Here is a 19,111-nt window from a genome sequence, read left to right on the forward strand (position 1 = left end):
CTCTATACACCTTATGCTTTTCTCTTCATTCCCTATATGCTCTATACGCCATTACGCGATTTAAATAAAATCAAATTGCCAATTCATCAAGATAAAAAGAATATCTAAAAAAAAAGAACATAGTTTAAAAAATAAAAAAAAATGGCAGTTATGTTACCATTTCGTTCACGCATTCCAAAAATTATTAATCTTAATAATTGTTGACATCTTCGATATTCAATAAAACATATATTTCAATACTCAAAGTGGTCATTACAACTTACAAACATTTTTTACAGTATTGAAAATATTGTATAGTAACAAAAAAAGTGTTTTCATGTTACTTTTTTAAATTGCTACGAATGACATTACCATCTTACAACAAACGGCAGAGATTTTATTGGGTTTCGACTAAAAAAATGGCAGTCATGTGCCTACTTTCGGCCCAACTGCCATTCATCCCACCGTAGTGATAGTATTTTTTTTGTAAATGTCATACTTTTTTTTGTAAACGTCGTACTTTTTTTTTGTAAACATCGTATTTTTTTATATAACCATAGAATTTTTTTTGTAAACGTCGTATTTTTTAATATAACTGTAGTATTTTTTTTTGTAAACGTTGTATTTTTTTATATAACCATAGTATTTTTTTTTGTAAACGTTGTATTTTTTTTATATAACCATAGTATTTTTTTTTGTAAACGTCGTATTTTTTTTATATAACTGCCATATTTTTTTATATAAGTGCCAAACGCCTAATGTAATAGCACTTCAATATATTTAGATCTTTCTACAAAGATACGTCATAGAAAATATCTATAGAGAGAACTAACAGAATATGCAAACTTTTCTCCAGATTACTTTGTTGAAGTTAAATACCTTACTCCAGTTATAAGATAATAAAGCAAGTATCTCATTAAAATAATTATGTTAAAATTGAAAATGCAATGATATTATTTGTATTCTTTCTTTATTGCAGAGTAAGTTTCAAATAAAAGATTCATTTTTTGCCACTTGTAACCTCCTTGTTGTTTTTAATGAAAAAAACAACTGGAGACTTTCTCTACTTCAAAATATAGTCACCAGCAGTTGTTTGTTTCATATTTACTATCTTGCTGGCTTTTTTGATAGTTAATCTCCTTATGAAGTAGAGATAAAGAAGCTTTTTTATATCTTTATCCGTAGGCTTTTGATATTACCCTCTACTTTTTTTGGGGGTTTCGTCTGTTGTTGACGGGGCAGAACTCTTTGGATCTTCTGGCTTTTCAGGCTCTTCAAGCTCTTCCATGATTTTTTCAAAGGCACTGTTATATTCTGCAAGTTTCTTGTGTAACATTGTAGGGTTTTCTGATAATAAAAGGGGAAAAATAAAGAAATAGAAAGATATGTTAAAGTGACATATTTTATATAAATATAGTTATATTTAGCACATAGCAGCTATAATTAAATAGTAATTACTTAAGATACAAGATAAAAATCAGAAGACAAGTTGAAGCAGCAAGAATAGATATAAAGAAGATTGAGTTGTTGTTAAATAGTATTAGTCATTATATTTTCAGCTTTTTATATCAAAAAATAATATGCCAAGGTCCACTAAATAAAGTAGTACAAATTGAACTCAAGGAGATAAAAAATAAATAGGACAATATATTATCCGCAGCCATAAATTTATTATAAACATTCTTTTTTAAAAGAGATATCATAATTCTCTCTCTTTCCATTTGGTGTTTATATATCAAAACTCTTTATTTCTCTTCTTAAATCAGCAATAAATTTCATTCTCATGCTCACTTCAACAACTAAATATTACTCTGACAATAAAAACACTGCTTAAAGCTCTACACCTCATGGATTTTTTTATTATTTCCAGATCACATTATGTTTCTGTATGTAAATAAAGCCTATACCTCGGAGTCATTGATATTAATCTCTAAATAATCTATAGTATTTTGAACAAAAGCTATAAATCTGAAAAGAAAACGTGACGATTCAACCCTCAATCTACAAAGAAACTACAAGATTAAACATCTATCTGTATGATAGGAACCAGTTTACACATATTTATAATGCTTTTAAGTGCATTTCACTGACCATACTTTTTTGAAATCCAACAGTAGAATTCACTCTACCGACCACACAAAAACTTGCCAATTTTTATCTCGAATATCCAGTAATCTGATTGACTACCACAGCAATTATATTTCTTATGAACCTGGTCCTACACAAGCATCTAATACTATTACAAAAAAGAATTCAAAAATGCTATATTTATTCAGCACCTGCTCCAACCATTTTACAATGTCAGAATCCTGATCTTCTTAATATCAAACTCAACAACTCTTTGTAATCTGCACTCGAAACAAGTAAATGTCCAACAATCTGCTAAACAACTGAAAGCGATCCAAGAATTATGTTTTGCCTACAATACTACTCAATCTCCATTTTGGAAACCCTCATGATACAAAATACCAAAAAAAAACAAATATTACACACACAAAAACAGTAACAAAAAATAGCACAAGCTCATGACAAAAAAAAGAAATAAAAAAAGAGATGAAAAAAAAGAGATGAAAAAAGAAATAAAATAATAAAAAAAAAAGAAATAAAAAAAAGAAATAAAAAAAAATAGAAATAAAAAAAAGAAAAATGTAATAGCAATTTTAAAAATAATTCTCCAAATATTATAACTAGCATTTTTATTCATAAATTTTTATAATATACATAACTATTTTTTCCCAAATAATTTTGAAAAACTGAAAGTCTCTATAACTGAAAATAAAATGATATCTTACTGCAAGAAATTTCTGAAAAACTGAAAAACTGAAAAACTGAAAGTCTCAATAACTGAAAATAAAATGATATCTTACTGCAAGAAATTTCTGAAAAACTGAAAAACTGAAAAACTGAAAGTCTCAATAACTGAAAATAAAATGATATCTTACTGCAAGAAATTTCTGAAAAACTGAAAAACTGAAAAACTGAAAGTCTCAATAACTGAAAATAAAATGATATCTTACTGCAAGAAATTTCTGAAAAACTGAAAAACTGAAAAACTGAAAGTCTCAATAACTCAAAAAATGAAAATCTCAATAACTGAATTTCGAGCTTTTCCTTGGCTCTATACAAAAAAAAACTTTTTTTTTTTGGTTGGGCAAACCCATGAGGAGAAATCCCACCCCTTCCTTCGAGACAGAGGACAGGACACCATAAAGGCTCTGGTAGCACTGTAAATCAGCTAATAAAATAAATGTTCTTAAAAGTGTGAAGAAGCTTAATATGTAAACATTCATTATTCTTCAACACGTTCTTTATCCAAATATATTAAGACAGCAGGACAAGACTATACCTTGGTAGAAACGTTTAAGTTATTAAAATATTTTTTTTGGTATATATACCCCAGTGTCTTAATAAAAGTTTCTCAGTTATTTTTCTTACTCGATTTTAACACCCTTTTTATTTTCAAAAAAATGTCTACTTCCAACAATTCCCTCGAATTTGTTATGGACAAGCACTGTGAAATGGTCAGTCACAGCCGTTCTGCAGACCAAACCCAGTTTTCTGGAATTGCTTTCGACCCCTTGTGCAATTTCAACCAAGAGATTGTTGACAAAATGCATGGAGAAGTTGTACTCCGATATGTGACAGATATCTTTGTCAACCATGCCAATATGGAATGGACTCATACCTCAGCTGGAAACTCAGCAGTCATGAACCTCTTAAGTCTCAGAAGTTTTTTGCCAACTGAAGTCAACGAGGCCACCACCAAAATCATTGTTGCACAGAAGCCAAAGACGAATCTGCTGGAGAAGGTTGGCCCTGATTCTGTTCCTACTGCAGAAAGCATAGGTCAAGATTCGTACCAAAAGTACAACCAAAACCAGGTGAACAAGCTCTTCTCCTTGGTTTTCTCGGAAAACGAGACTGCTGCTGCCACTGCCAGGGAAACAGGAATCAATGTCCAGACTGCCCAGAACTATGTCAGGCTGGCCAGAGAGAAGATCCAGGCCAATTTTGATGCTGCCACAGTGGAGACTGATGAGTCCAATGGGCTGGAGACGATGGAGGTTGAGGAGGTTTCTGTACCTAAAGAACGAAAACATGGCAACCAAAAGTTGTTCCAGGTGCACTCTGCTTTTTTTTGAAGTTTTTCAAAAATAAACCAGATGCTACCTTGGAACAAGCAAGGATAGCTGTCATGGAAGAGTTCTCTGGGCTGCAGATTACCAAATCAGCAATCTAGAAGCACTTGGTGAAGAAGTGTGCTCTGACAATAAAGAAGTTAGAGAAGCTGCCTGAGAAGAGAGACGACGTCAGCACAATTGAGATGAGACGAGACCGCATTTTGGAGTGGTAACAACTTGTGGATTTCAACTATCTGTTGAACTGTGTGTTCATCGATGAAGCAGGCTTCAACATGCACATCAAGAGAACTTTTGGCTGTTCTGTCAGTGGCACCCTGACCAAGAAAACTGTCCCAATGCAGAGAGGTGTGTCCATCAACATCCTTGGTGCAATGTGCAAGAGAGAGATTGTCAGCCTCTTGTTTAAGAAACCCACTGCAGTCGCAGCAAAGAAGAAGAAAAAGCTGAACATCTACACCAATGCTGAGGTGAATGGCCGAATTAGTATCAGGACCCAGCACTACCTCAACTTTCTTAGTCATACAATAGATGTTCTAGACAGCCAGGGTATGCAAGGATGTTATCTCATCATGGATAACACTCCTATCTATAAGACCAATGAGGTGAAAGACTTTATTTCTTTCTGTGGGTACAAGTGTGCATATTTTCCTGTGTATTCACCTTTCCTGAATCCAATTGAGGAAATGTGGTCCAAGATCAAGTTTGGTGTCTGCAAAGAAGAGATTACAGAGTCAGACGGGTTCATCTTAAGGATTACAGAATCAGCTAAGACTGTCACCCTTTTGGACTGTTTGGGTTGGATTAACCATGCCATTTCATTCTTTCCTCGCTGTTTGAACAGAGAGCGAAAGCTTTAAGTATGTCTTTTATGTCTATTTAAGCTCTTTACACTCTATGTCTTTTTTTATTTTATTTTTATTTTTTACTACTTTATGTCCCTCTTTTTTTATTTGTTTTACTGTTTTATGCTTTTTTTTTATTACTTTGTATTTCATTATATCTTACGTCTTATTATGTGTTCTATTTCTCTATCAACTAATTATGCCTAATAAAAATATCCATGTTTTATGCCAAAAAAAATACAATGTTTACAAAAAAAATAATACAGTTATATAAAAAAAATACTACGTTTACAAAAAAAATATTACGGTTATATAAAAAAATATGACATTTACAAAAAAAATACTATGGTTATATAAAAAAAATTGTAAGGCGTAAGGATAAAAAATTTGAGTGCCATGTACTCTTCCACCAATAGTAAAAGGGGGGAGCAAATTCAGTTGGCAATGAATGCAAATTCAATTTTTATGAAAGCCAATAAGATGTCAATGGGTTTTAATTAGATGGAAATGGATGCTAATTAGATGGAAATGGGCACCAATTGAATGGATAAAACCAGTAGTTAAGAAATATAATTAATAAAAAACATCTTTATTCTTATCTAAAAAACTATTCTTAAAACTTGATGATTCCCAGTGGTATTGATTCTGCGACTTAGTTACAAGTGCCAGAAAAGAAATATCAGATTGAGACTTGACAAAAGGAAGACCAACCCAGATTGGGAATGGCAAAAGTCTTGTCGTTCCCGATCTGGGTTGGTCTTCCTTTTACTATAACAAAGTCAAAAGGTCAAACCCACTGGGGATCAAGGAGTATACGTAAAATCAAAGAGAGGATAAAAGATACTTTTTATTGATATGAATTGAATTGTCTTATATAGTTTTCTAAACTAATACTGCACATTATCCGCAATAGTTATTATTTATATTTAATTAAAGAAATAGTCATTATACTGCGGTTAATGCTCAGGAAGATATTACTGCGCATAAAGAAGTACTGTGGTTAACTATCTTCAGATTTTATGGATTCATCAAAATAATGTCCGGCAGTCTGACATGGCAATTAAAAATTAAAAAACAACGTCGCCTGCAGGATTCGAACCTGCGCGTCCAAAGGACAATGCCTTAGCAGGGCACCGCGTTAACCACTCCGCCAAAGCGACATACATGTCTGTTGTCACGTATGTTGTATACAGGTCCAATTGTAGCTTGTTTCTGGTGATAGATACCAGACGGTGGATTCCTTCAGTGGTTTGGTCCAGCGGTGAGCCATGACGGGCGGTACTGAACTCGTGGGCGTTGATGTTGATGGTGAGTCGACCGAGTGACATGTCTGGAGGGACAAGAGTGGTCCCCCAGGTTTCTTGGGAAATCTTGCTCCTGATACCCCTTATACCCAAACCCTCTAATATAATCTCATTCCTTAAAATTAAAATACTCATCTATATCATCACCTCAGAAACACCTGTCACCCACTAAAAACATTATACCTCTTTCCCTTAATTTCATACACTTCTTTATTGCTGACATTTATTTACACTATTTTTTATTACATTTTATTAGATTCTATTATTATACTATTATTATATTTTTTACTTTACTTTACTATATTGTTATTATATTATTATCTTACTTCTATTTTACCTCACTATATTTTTACTTTATCTTTATTCAATTATTATATTTTTACTATACTTTTACTTTACTCTCTCTATATTTTTCTATTCTACTTCTACTATCAACACCAATTACATGTAGTAAAAATTTTCACTTGACTTTCTTTTCTTTTCCTCAAAAAATTATTTTAACCAAACATTTTTATTTATAAAAGGAACAATCTTTTCAATCAATAAAATCATCATTCTATCCTTGATCTTATTTATTTTTGTCCGTTATTATCATTATTTTTCATTCATACACAGTGTCTTTGTTCTTTGGAGTACTGTCTGTCGATCTTGATATATTTCATTTCTCTGTTCCCCCTTTTCTGTCTTTCTCAAACTTTGTCATTGTCATAATTTCCATTTTTTTTAACTGTCTGTCACCAATTCTTATCTGTCAAATTACCTATTATTTTTCATTTGTATCATATTCTTCTTCTTGTATTTTGTAATTCATATTACATTTATTTGTCAAGTGATACTGTTACAATCCACAACAAACAAACACATCATGCATTAAATTGGAGGTTGTGCTAAGGAATTCTTTTTTCAATTTTTTTAAACTTATCTTACTCAAACCGTGCTATGCAATATGCTCCCTTCTTCTTATCCTGCTCCCATGGGAGAACGTAAATTATACAATATCTCCAAGTACCTCTCGGCTCCGGAAATCTTTTTCGGTGGCCCAAGCAGTGAATCTCTCTACTGGTTGCTGCATATGGATCGACTAAAAAAAGATGCTGGTATGACCAACAAAGAAGCAATCCTGGTGGTGGCCACCCACTTCTATGGCATGGCTGCCAAGTGGTGGGCCATCTGTGAGGCCAAAGTCACAACATGGGAAGTCTTCTCAGAGGAGTTCAAGAAGCAGTTTGCCTCCCGGCAGATAGAAGATGTCCGGTGGACTGAAATTGACAAAACCAGACAAGGGGCAGGACAAAGCATTGGTGAGGTGACTATCCATCTGCAGGAACTCTTTGGTCTGGTCGCTTTGGCCAATGAGGCCCAGAAAATCCAGATTCTGTTGGAGACTCTCCATCCGGAGATTGCTTATGAGGTGGAGAAATCTGGTCTTTCTCGCTCCTGGGACGAGTTGGTTCATCTGGCTTTGGCGGTTCTGGTCCTGGCTTTGGCTGTTCTGGTCCTGGCTTCGGTGGTTCTGGTCCTGGTGGTTCTGGTGATTCTGGTGGTTCTGATGGGTTCTCTGGTTCTGGTTTTTGTGGGTCTGGTTTTTGTGGTTCTGGTCCTGTGTCTGGTTTTTGTGGTTCTGGTCCTGTGTCTGGTTTGGCTGGCTCTTCTGGTCCTCAAACTTATTGTTGTTTCCAGTGTGGGGAAGAGGGTCATATCAAACCCAATTGCCCCAAGTGTTTGAACAAGAACAACGATTCAGGAAAAGGCCAAGGGCGTCAGTAAGTTTTGCTGATGCTCATAATCAACCTAAGGTGTCTGTCTCTGAGGACACTGCTGTCAACATGGTTGAGACTGCTCCGGTGTATGCTGCCAAACATGCTAGGGTGGTTGACCCATCATTGTCTAAGGGTTTGTACACTCATGTTATATTTTTAGAAAAGAAAGAAAAACAAAGTGCAGACGAGAAGTATGGTGAGACTTTGTTTATTGATGAAAAGAGAGATGATCTTCTATTGCTATTTGCTATGTGAGTTTATATAGACATTGCGTGTGTATTTAGAATAATGACATGAGTATATCATATGATGTCTGTTTTCTTATATCATAGATAATATATTGTTAAGTTATTACCCACACTCTTGTTTGAGTGATTAGTGATGCTGACTAAGGTGTGTGACCTTGTTATTGATATATTCTTTATTTAATGATAGTGTGAGAAATAATGTATAATTGATACTGGTTGCTTATTCAATATGTCTTTGTCTTATTATCTGTGTGCTCTATTTGAATATACAATTATGTTGGATACAACAACTCATAACAAAGGAAAGGCTGTCAACAAAACAGTACTGTTACACACTCTCTCAAACACGCTTCCACCGCTTCAACAGCACTTATATGCACAGGGTCAGCTCAACACTTTCCCTACCAATGATACCTATATGACCCTGGCTCCGGACCTCTCCCCTCCTGTTAGTTCTTTCCCTTTGGCCCCCAAGCCCCATCGTTTGCGTCCGTCTCCAAGGGAACTCCCAGTGCACATCAGCCACAACACTGCAAAAGGAGGGCCAATTCAGTATACTAAATCTTGACCAAATACTGTCTGAATGAATAAAATTCAGCATGAATGCGATCGGAATTTATGATGCCAATTTTTTAAAATTTGTGAGTTAAATGAATACAATTAGTATACTGAATTTTAGGAATGCAAAAAGAAAAAGTGTGATATACTTTTATGTGATATATTTTGGTCTTGAAAATATAGACGCACTTTTGTCAGACCGCAGATTTTTCATTCTATATTGGTTTTGGGTTTTTTTTAAATACAGCGCATAACATTTAACATCTTTTTATTACTATATATGGGTTGTTAAAAAAGAGATTTGGTCAAGATTTGGTCAAAATTTAGTCAAGATTTAGAGGTTTATGGGTCATTTTAAAGGTTTTTATTGGTTTGAAAATTTTTTCTTATTGTTTCTAGCTATTTCTATTCGTCTACATCACTAATCGTCTCCTGTTGCAATTGGGTAGAAACATCACACTCATGATGCCGTCATTTATTTTAGTGGATATTGTATTATTCCTTTCGTATATCCATTGGTCCACCCCTGGTGCAATCGACCCCTACTGTATTCCATTGCTTGCTGCGGCATGCTTTCTTGGCCTGTTTGTTTACTTTTATAAAAAATAATTATAGAGTGGATTAGAAAGAATGTTCTAGATATATTTATTTGAGAGCAACAAATTATTTAAAAAATATGAATGTACTTACAATAAAGTTAAACACAAGAACAGATGGATATCTTTAACATAAAGATAGATATATCAACGTTTTAGTTAAATGTCTCAATTATAGTAATATTGTCTATAAAAAATAATAAATTTTGTTAATACAATGCAAAGTAAATAAGACTTTGGTTTGCTTACCAGACAGTTCAGAAAACAGAAGAGGTGGCAAGCAGAAAATACAATGACATTGTCTATAAAATATAATCTTTTATTAGAATAAAATAAAGAGTATCAGACTATTTTTTGCTTACCAATTATTCAATACAGTAGAAGAGGCAGCATGCAGGAAATGGAGATATTATCTATAAAATAATTTTTTTTCATTAGAATTACATACAAAGAAATAGAATGATTATTTACTTACTTGTCTGTCTGTAGAGAATAAGAGTCGGTATATAATCAAAAAAAGAGGGCCGAGATAAAGACCAGTGACTATAGAGTGTATGGTATACATAAGAAAAATAATAAATATAAGTTGTATCTTGAAGGTGTAGGTTAATATTTATACAACATATCATTTTGTAAACCCTCCCAAGGTATATTTCTTTGTTAATGGGCCAGAAAAATCTAAACAGAATAATTAATACATAAATCGTGAATGAATATTCAAGTATATTTTTATTACCTTTTTATCGTTATTTTTGAGGCAGTTAAGAAGGACTTGGTGTTTTAAAGCATAGAGTATCATGCTAGAATAAAAACAACAAGATGATTAGGTCTTGAAACTTTGATGTGAGTTGATGCTTACCATGTTAGACATTAAGAAAGAAGTAAAGAAGAAGGAAAAAATTAAAAAAAACAAGGGAAATTCAAAATTATAATTTTATGACCGTTGACCCTGAGAAACTGATAGAATCAATTGAGTAAATTAAAAGTCATTCAACCCATCCCAATTAAGACAAGGCATTACGTACTAAACCATAATCTCTCACATCTTTGTAATAGATGTAAGCTATTACAAATACCTTTCCAAGTCGGCTTATTAAGAAAAGTATAATATAGAGATCAAAATGCTATAAAGAGCATCATCAGAAAAATAATATTTTGGTGCCTTAATTTCCACCTTTACATATGTTTTGATTTATTTTATTATTTTAAAGAAACCCGACTCTAATTATTAAAGTATTCACATTGTTTCAATTTCTTTCTTCAGTCTTAAATATCTCAATTCATGTCTTCTAATACGCAGCAAACCAAAAAAACGAAAAAAACAACTACAAAAAAGTCTGTTCAACAAACCGCTGGGACAGCAGCAAGCACAAGACAATGAGAAATTCTTCCCAGCTTGACAGTTAGCGCAGAGCTAGATGGTACTGTCCTATCCACTTTGTTCACCATGAGCACCCAACTGAATGAATCTCATTCACTTCTGGAAAAGGTCTACCACAACATGGGAGCAACCAATGATCAGAATAACAATTCGAACCATAGTCCCATCGGTCAGGCTCTTACTACAGGAGAATATATAAAGTACCACCTTCCAACGGTTTTGGTAGGATATATACTAGTAATAGAATATTGCAAAGTTACTTACATTATATTTTGCAGAGATTGATCTGTTCTCAAACACAAGCAGTTCTGGCAACAATGCCATTGACGGTCAATAAGGGCACCTTCTCGACATCCAACCATCCCATTGCTGATGTAGTGCAGGGCTACACTACATCAGCAAGCTGAAGTAAAGACTGTTTCGTCTGCAGTTGTGGAAGAGAAAACCCAAAGACATATTTCGTATATGCTTCAAAGGGCAAAATCTTTGCCAGAAAAGATAGCTCAACAAAATCAGATTTCTCGACGCCGGTCCAGAAAGAGAAACGTAAGTATAGTCAACAGTTTTTGTGTAAACTATTTTAACTTTTTTTTCAGATTCTTGCAGACTACAAGGCAATTCACTTAGCTGACAAGGCAAACCTTGAGTCTAAGTTTGGTGAGACTGTCATTGACCTTCTGGACTATGACATGTTATCTGATATTGAGTCAGATAAGGAGAAAAATAAAACTAGATATACTCCTAGAAATAGACATCCCTTGGTAAGACCCTCATTATAAAAGTTTTTTTTTAATACTTCTAACTCAAAAGTATTTATATTATAATGCAGGTAGATGAATACTTTACTGTTTTGAAGAAACAGAGACTTGCTAACAAGGAACCAGACGTCATTGGCAATTCTGTCTATCCAATTATTTTGAGAAACACCAAGTTATTAAATGAGAAAAAGGTGGATGTTGCTGCTTGAATTCACACACGCCAACAATAAATCGTTATTTTGTTTACAAAGCGCATATAGTACTTTAATGATTTTTATTGATCGTGTTGAATGATGTGGGGTGAAGTGTTAAAATATAATCAGGCGGTATTGTCAAGATGAGAAACAATTAATATATAAATAAAAGGAAAAAGAAAAGACAAAATCAAAAATCAAAAGCAAAATAATAAATTATTATTTTATTTTAAAGCCAATTAATAAAAAGATATATATACAAAGCAATTTTTAATTATATAACCCTGATTGTTTTATTCTTGTTTTTTTTTATTGGAAATTATAATACCGATATTAGCAAGAATATGTGTGGTGATCCAGACACTTGGTTGTTGGATTTATTACATCTAAGAACATATTCCTATTATTATAGTAAAACAGCTATCATTACAAGAACAAATGAATAATTTATTTATTTTACTTATGGTAAATCAATAAGACCAATAATTAATTACAGTAAGTACTGTAATTATGACAGCTCAGTAAGCACTGAGTTAATATGAGGACACTGCAATTAGATTAAATTATAAACATAGCAGTACCAGCTCTCTAATATCTAAATGAACTCAGACTTAAGAAATTAAGATGTGACTGACAAAGCAGATCGTGTTTTGATATAAAAAGGACAACTTTGTATTCTTTAATAAAGACAACCTATATACAGTCTCAAAGTATTCTTATATACGTCTCAATCTTTTTACTGTTGATTTTATTCTATAAAACTTCACATTTTTTACTTTGAATTCTATAATGTCTTCCCAACACTCTGCTGCCAACTCTCTTCCTCGTGAAGAACAAAGCCCTCTTACCGAAGTTGGTATTCCCTCTCCTGTTCTGAATGAACAGACACATCTCACCGAAATTGGTGACATTTCTCCTCTCCTTGGATCCACCGCTCTTTCCATCGATGGTGATATTGAAATGATATACACCAGTCTTGATTCCTTGCCACCTCTTTCAGTTGTTGGTTCTGTCCCTCCTACTCCTGTGCCTACCGTCCCATCAGCCGTTAATAGCAACACTAGTAGTTCCATCACTTTGGAAATGTTGTTAGCTTCTGCGAAGGAAGACCTTAGCATAAAGAAGAACAACTTTTATGTGGCTTATGCTAACTATGTGGCTCTTTCGAAGGTCAACCCCATGTCAGACGCGGCCAGACATGCTTCTTCCATTAAGAAGGAAGCTCAAGAATTGTTTGAGGATGCCCAGAAGACCTTCAAGGTGCTTGAAAAAGCCAACGCCCCTCCTGCTATTCTTGAAGACAAGAAGAGCATGGTAGTCCCTAGCAACTTACCTTTCTTGCAGCTCTGCACGGAAACCAGGGTGAAGCAAAATCGTGACGTGTTTGACTCTGTGTACGATTTTTGCCAAGAATTCACTATGGTTTTAGAGTCTCATTCCCTGTCCTTGGACTCATGCTGGGAGCGTCTGCTTCCCATATGCCTGAACAAGGAGGAAAGATCCTGGTTTGAAGACAAACTAAAGGGAAAGGCGTACAAGTGGAAGAAGGCAGAAGGGATTCTGCTGGATCACTATGATACTCCTTTCAGAAGATTTCTGAACATGGGTCGCGTGTGGAAAATGATGCAGAAGAAAGGTGAGTCAGTTCGTGCGTTTGGAGCTAAATTTCAAACAGCTAGAAGACAAGCGTCCTTGGAGGATGGTATCCAGATGGTTCTTTGTTTCTGGTGGAACTTGCGCCCGGAAGTCCGGGAAGCAAGCCTGATCCCATTGTTGGCCAACTATGGCACCAAACTGCCCTCCAAAGTGGAGGATATAATCTCGTTAGTCAGTGTAGCCACTAGCGATTCCACGGCCCTACTCAACCAACCTGCGGAGTCTGGCACCCCTGCCAAATGGAAGTCATTTGCCAATGCCCATAGCATCTCCTCTTCAATAAGCCACAAGGGAAAGAAGAGAGCTATTGTCAGGGACAATGATCCTAAGCACGCCAAGAAGTCTTGGAATTTTAAGAAGGCAATCAAAGATAATGTTTGCTTTTCTTGCAAAGGTGCTTGGGAGAAGGGTCACACCTGTCCTGAAAGGGATAATTACTTGACAAAGGTGTCAAGAATGGCTGTGCGCTCACCTGCTGATAGATCAGTAGCTTCCTCCCCTGCTTGTGGTGGTTTTCCCCCTTCTCGTGATAGTCATTTCTCTGTTCGTGGCAACTCTTCCCCTGTTGGTAGTTCCTCAACGTCGTGGTCGATGGACCAAGATAACACAAGTGCTTTGGCCAAGATGGCCTTGAATTGTAAGGACAATCATAAAGACATGGTCATTAAAAAAGATTTTAAGAACGTGAGCACTAATATTACCTTCCCCATTCTGGCAAATAATTCTATTAGAACCATCGCCTTGTTGGACTGTGGCGCTACATTCAGTTCTGTGGATAAGAATTTTTGTTTACAGAATAAAATATCTATTAATTATGTAAATCACATCAACAAAGATTTAGTGAACAATTCCAATGTTCATAAGTATTTTATTCGTTTGGCTGATAGCAATACACATATTAAAAGAATTGGCACTTGTGTGATCAGTATAACTTGTAATAGTAAGACTATTCAGAGAGAATTTGAAGTGATGAACTTAACTAATAGTTATGAGTATGATTTCAGTATTGGTACTGATTATATGTCCACTCTGGGTATTGGTATTTATGGTTTACCTTTATCATATGATGATGCTGATTCAAGTAAGGAACGTAGAGAAGCCGATAGACGCTTCAATAATAAGAGTGATCTTCTTGAATCCATTGAGAGAGAAAATGAACAAAAGGAAAATAATCCGGCTGTAGGTCCCAAACAGTTTGAGGATGCTATGGATTATATTCGTCCGTTCATTAAAGACAATCAAGATATTCCTAAGGGTTTGTTTTGTACTATACCTGAAAGTGTTGTATGTTTGGACACTCCAGAAAATGCTATGGCGTTCAGAAGCCCTTATCCCATTCCTTACAAGATGCAAGGTGTAGTGGATGAACAGGTGAAAGAATGGCTGGACAATGGTATAATTGAAAGAGCGTCTGCAAACACACAATGGAATACGCCTTTGACTGTTGTCAAGAAGACGAATGGTAAAGGAGAAATTACTGGATATCGCGTTTGTCATGATCCCAGATTAATTAATTGCCTGTTGAAGTCAATTGATCGTATGCCTTTGCCATTGATTGGTGAATTGTTTGAAGATTTAAAGGGTGCGAATATTTATTCCACTCTGGATTTGAAATCTGCGTTTAATTCTTTGAGGTTGAACCCAAAGGACACACACAAACTTAGTTTCACATGGCGTGGTGTACAGTACAAACCTATTGGTACAGTGTTTGGTATTAAGCATGTCAGTTCACAATTTCAAAGAACTATGAGTATAGCTTTGGAAGGACTATCTTTTGTATGGTTTTTTGTGGATGACATTGTTTGCGCAAGCAAAACGTTCGAGGAACACAAGGAACACTTGAAGCAAGTAATTGAGAGATTAACAAGGGTCAATTTGAAGTTGAATCCGAAAAAATGTCATTTCTTTCAGAAAGAAATTTATTTGCTTGGTTTTCATATTTCACCTGAAGGAATTACAATGGACCGCAGAAAACTTGTTAATGTTCTTGAATTTCCTCAACCAAAAACGGGTAAAGATATCCAAAGTTATTGTGGGTTGATCAACTATTTTAGAACCTTGATTCCGAATGTATCTTCCATTATGTCGCCATTAGATTCATTGAGAAATGAAAAGTCGATTACCCATTTATGGACAGATAAGCATCAAACTGCATTTAATAACTTGAAAAAAGCACTTTTGAGTGATCTGGTGTTGTCGTACCCAGATATGAACTCTCCTTTTAGTATCAGCTGTGATGCATCTCTTACTGGTATCGGTGCAGTGTTGTATCAAGCCAAGGATGGCAAGAAAAAATATATTTCTTTCATGGCCAAGAGCTTATCCCAAAGTGAAAGAAAATATTCTGCGACCAAAAGAGAATTACTAGCGTTAGTATTTGCACTCAAGCATTTTCACAAGTATGTCTATGGTTCTCACTTTACCTTGTACACGGATCACAAGGCATTGACATATCTTCACACCCAACGTGTTGCGAATCTGATGATGATCGCATGGATGGACACAATTTTACAGTATGACTTTAAGATCGTTCATTTGCCTGGTGTTTCGAATGTGCTCCCTGATGTGTTGTCACGTTTGTCTGAAGAAACTGAAACATTATCAAATGAACTGGGTGGGGATAGTGTGGTTAGATCCATCATGAGAAATAGTGCTGTCACTATGGAACCGCTACCAGACATCTTGAGTGGTGAGTACTTTACTCCTCCCACAGAAAATGAAAGGAATAAATTATTAGTTGAAGAACATTTGAAAGGTCATTTTGGTGTAGAAGCTATACTACATGCCTTAAAGAGAAAAGGTATTTATTGGACCAACTTGAAGAGTCAAGCAAGTGATCTTATACAACCGTGTATACAGTGTCAACGTCACAATATCACAAGAAAAGGATATAACCCTTTAAGACCAGTGACCGCAACACTTCCTGGTGACAGTTGGGGAATAGACCTGGCTGGGCCATTTACAACGTCGACTAGAGGAAATGAGTACTTGTTGGTGATGATAGACATCGCAAGCAAATTTTACATATTGCGTGCCATACCTGATAAAAGGGCATCTACGATTGCGTTACAAGTACTGGATGTCATTAGTACATGGGGTCTGATGAGAAAGTTGCAGAGTGATTGTGGACGGGAGTTTGTGAACTCGCTGATGACATGTATAAAAGAGAATGTTGGTTTTGAACATGCGTTGATTTCGCAGTACCATCCTAGAGCTAATGGTGCGAGTGAAAGAGCTGTCCAGTCGGCAGTGAACACCATTAAAAAACAAATAGTTAGTAATGTTGCTGATTGGGATCAGAAGGTACCATCTGCACAGTTGTTTTTGAATAGCAAATATAATGCTAGGACTAAGAGTACGCCATTCTCATTAATGTTTGGAAGGAATCCAAATGACTTCGTCGATTTTAGTAAAGAGAAGGATAGTGCAACTGCTGAACAGATTCAGAAAGAATTGCAAGAAAAAATTAAAAGAATGACTGAGATAGTCTACCCTGCCGTGTTTGAACACGTAAAGCATGTCACACAAAAGCAAAAGGAACGCTTTGACACGAGTCACAAAATGATAGATCTGGTTCCAGGAACTATAGTTATGATTTTGGTGACAGAAAAACAGAATAAATTAGATCCAAAGTATAAGGGATTTTATACTGTTGTTCGAAAGACTGCTGCCAATACTTATGTATTGAAAAATGAAAAGGGATTTTTAGAACCAAGGAATTACCCTCCTTCTTTATTAAAAAAAGTGTCGAATAAGATATTAGAGCAAAAGAATGATTTTTTTGAAGTCGAAGCAATTATTGGTCATAAGAAAGATGATATGAACAATTATTTGTATAGATGCAAATGGTTGGACTATGATGAGTCTCATGATACCTGGGAGCCAGAGGATCACTTTACTGATCTTAAATTCATTAAGGAATACTGGCAAAGAATTGGGGAAGCACCAGAAAGTATCAAAGACATCAACAAAGCCAATAAAAGATTATTGAAGGATATGAAAGTCGTAAATTCCATACCCAAAGAAAAGTCAGGTATAAAAAGAAAGAACTATGCAAAGACAGCTTTGCAAAAGAAGAAACGCAGTAAGGTCTAAATAAAGAGTTATTTGAGCACCACAGTACTCGTATATATATAAAAAATGCATAAAGTACTTGAACGGTATTTAATTAATACCTGGGTGGGGATAATGTGGTGATCCAGACACTTGGTTGTTGAATTTATTACATCTAAGAACATATTCCTATTATTATAGTAAAACAGCTATCATTACAAGAACAAATGAATAATTTATTTATTTTACTTATGGTAAATCAATAAGACCAATAATTAATTACAGTAAGTACTGTAATTATGACAGCTCAGTAAGCACTGAGTTAATATGAGGACACTGCAATTAGATTAAATTATAAATATAGCAGTACCAGCTCTCTAATATCTAAATGAACTCAGACTTAAGAAATTAAGATGTGACTGACAAAGCAGATCGTGTTTTGATATAAAAAGGACAACTTTGTATTCTTTAATAAAGACAACCTATATACAGTCTCAAAGTATTCTTATATACGTCTCAATCTTTTTACTGTTGATTTTATTCTATAAAACTTCACAATATGTAATAAAGGCTAAGAAAATGATAAATGTCGGATATTAAATATACAAGTATTTTGTCTTTTATATTATTGATAAAAGCAAGAGAAATAAATAATGGTTTTTACTATTCGTTAATAGTTAAAAAAACTGGTAATATAATTTACTATTGCTCTTTTAAATACTTAATAAAGAAGTAATGGTAAAACAATAAAAATAAAGAGATAAATAAAGATAAATCTTTTTACAGTCAAAAAAACTCGTATTATAAATATTTATATTTATATTATATAGCACTGTATTTATTTATTTATTTTTATGTGACTACTTTTCTAGGCAGTGGAATGACAAGGCGTTTTTGCATCCCACTTCGCATTTTATATGTAGTCAACATGAAGCATGAATGCAGACGATGCACTGAAACAATGCATGAAGAACTCTCTTCCATGTACCCCTTCTCCCACAACTCTAGGCCTTGTTCAACTAATGGCTGGTGATGACTGAACTGGTAGGTGGGAAACCATTTGATGAATGCAAACGTTGACACTCTTTTGACTCCACCAATCTTAATGGTATGAGTAAATAAATACTCTATTTGACCAGAGAATTCAGATACATCGTCATTTGTTCTCCCAAGAAACAAAACCCTCACAAAAGACCCACGCTTCTTCTTTTCACCACTGCAGTACTCTTGCCCCAGCAACGAAATCTTTTTCACCTTTTGAATCCGATTGTTCACAAACACATCCTCACCAATTGGGATTCTCCCTACTACACAGAAGGAAACACTTGCACTCTGGTAAGCCTTGACATAGAATTCAAATAACTACTGATAGTGATCATTCTTCATCATAGTCAAAAGCTGCAGCTTGATTGGCAAAGTGGTTGGGGGCAAGGCCTCACTTCTGGTGACTTTGTACCATAGATTTGTGGCAGCTTGCAGAAATATTGGGAGGTTGAATGCCAATACAGGTGGATGACCATTCTCCAGGCAAGGGAGGGGCGAGAGAGCAGATACCAATGTAACTTGGGCAACACTCTCAAGAAACTGTATCATTGGTGGTGAAAGGTTAGTAGAATATGCATGTAGGAAAGTGCTGATAA

The 19,111-nt window shown here is 34.9% G+C and overlaps 7 protein-coding genes and 1 non-coding gene across 8 annotated transcripts; 5 read left to right on the forward strand and 3 right to left on the reverse strand.

Annotated features, from left to right (window-relative positions):
* Window positions 1-1,042: 1,042 nt before the first annotated feature.
* PHYBLDRAFT_144179 (hypothetical protein) lies at window positions 1,043-1,315 on the reverse strand (the record flags this gene model as incomplete). Its single annotated transcript, XM_018431158.1, has 2 exons — window positions 1,043-1,118; window positions 1,179-1,315. The coding sequence occupies 2 exons, from the start codon at window positions 1,313-1,315 to the stop codon at window positions 1,043-1,045; spliced, it is 213 nt and encodes a 70-aa protein (XP_018292860.1).
* A 2,131-nt stretch (window positions 1,316-3,446) lies between these two features.
* On the forward strand, window positions 3,447-4,275 carry PHYBLDRAFT_144180 (hypothetical protein; the record flags this gene model as incomplete). The annotated part of the gene is made up of 2 exons (XM_018431159.1): window positions 3,447-4,100; window positions 4,165-4,275. The coding sequence occupies 2 exons, from the start codon at window positions 3,447-3,449 to the stop codon at window positions 4,273-4,275; spliced, it is 765 nt and encodes a 254-aa protein (XP_018292861.1).
* Window positions 4,276-4,393: 118 nt separating this feature from the next.
* On the forward strand, window positions 4,394-4,978 carry PHYBLDRAFT_144181 (hypothetical protein; the record flags this gene model as incomplete). Its single annotated transcript, XM_018431160.1, has 1 exon — window positions 4,394-4,978. One exon carries the CDS (start codon window positions 4,394-4,396, stop codon window positions 4,976-4,978), a length of 585 nt encoding a protein of 194 aa, XP_018292862.1.
* Window positions 4,979-6,030: 1,052 nt separating this feature from the next.
* PHYBLDRAFT_144182 (hypothetical protein) lies at window positions 6,031-6,402 on the reverse strand (the record flags this gene model as incomplete). The annotated part of the gene is made up of 1 exon (XM_018431161.1): window positions 6,031-6,402. The coding sequence occupies one exon, from the start codon at window positions 6,400-6,402 to the stop codon at window positions 6,031-6,033; it is 372 nt and encodes a 123-aa protein (XP_018292863.1).
* PHYBLDRAFT_t111 lies at window positions 6,042-6,123 on the reverse strand. Its single transcript has one exon. It is a non-coding gene; the product is annotated as a tRNA-Ser (tRNA).
* Window positions 6,403-7,213: 811 nt separating the features above from the next.
* On the forward strand, window positions 7,214-8,843 carry PHYBLDRAFT_61127 (hypothetical protein; the record flags this gene model as incomplete). Its single annotated transcript, XM_018440754.1, has 3 exons — window positions 7,214-7,946; window positions 7,987-8,223; window positions 8,578-8,843. 3 exons carry the CDS (start codon window positions 7,214-7,216, stop codon window positions 8,841-8,843), a joined length of 1,236 nt encoding a protein of 411 aa, XP_018292864.1.
* Window positions 8,844-10,876: 2,033 nt separating this feature from the next.
* PHYBLDRAFT_167168 (hypothetical protein) lies at window positions 10,877-11,777 on the forward strand (the record flags this gene model as incomplete). The annotated part of the gene is made up of 5 exons (XM_018435577.1): window positions 10,877-11,032; window positions 11,089-11,184; window positions 11,210-11,356; window positions 11,407-11,571; window positions 11,640-11,777. 5 exons carry the CDS (start codon window positions 10,877-10,879, stop codon window positions 11,775-11,777), a joined length of 702 nt encoding a protein of 233 aa, XP_018292865.1.
* Window positions 11,778-12,551: 774 nt separating this feature from the next.
* On the forward strand, window positions 12,552-18,071 carry PHYBLDRAFT_167169 (hypothetical protein; the record flags this gene model as incomplete). The annotated part of the gene is made up of 4 exons (XM_018435578.1): window positions 12,552-14,789; window positions 17,337-17,502; window positions 17,673-17,725; window positions 18,042-18,071. The coding sequence occupies 4 exons, from the start codon at window positions 12,552-12,554 to the stop codon at window positions 18,069-18,071; spliced, it is 2,487 nt and encodes an 828-aa protein (XP_018292866.1).
* Window positions 18,072-19,111: the final 1,040 nt, after the last annotated feature.

This window comes from Phycomyces blakesleeanus (assembly GCF_001638985.1).
Source record: "Phycomyces blakesleeanus NRRL 1555(-) unplaced genomic scaffold PHYBLscaffold_8, whole genome shotgun sequence".
Lineage (NCBI taxonomy): Eukaryota > Fungi > Mucoromycota > Mucoromycetes > Mucorales > Phycomycetaceae > Phycomyces > Phycomyces blakesleeanus.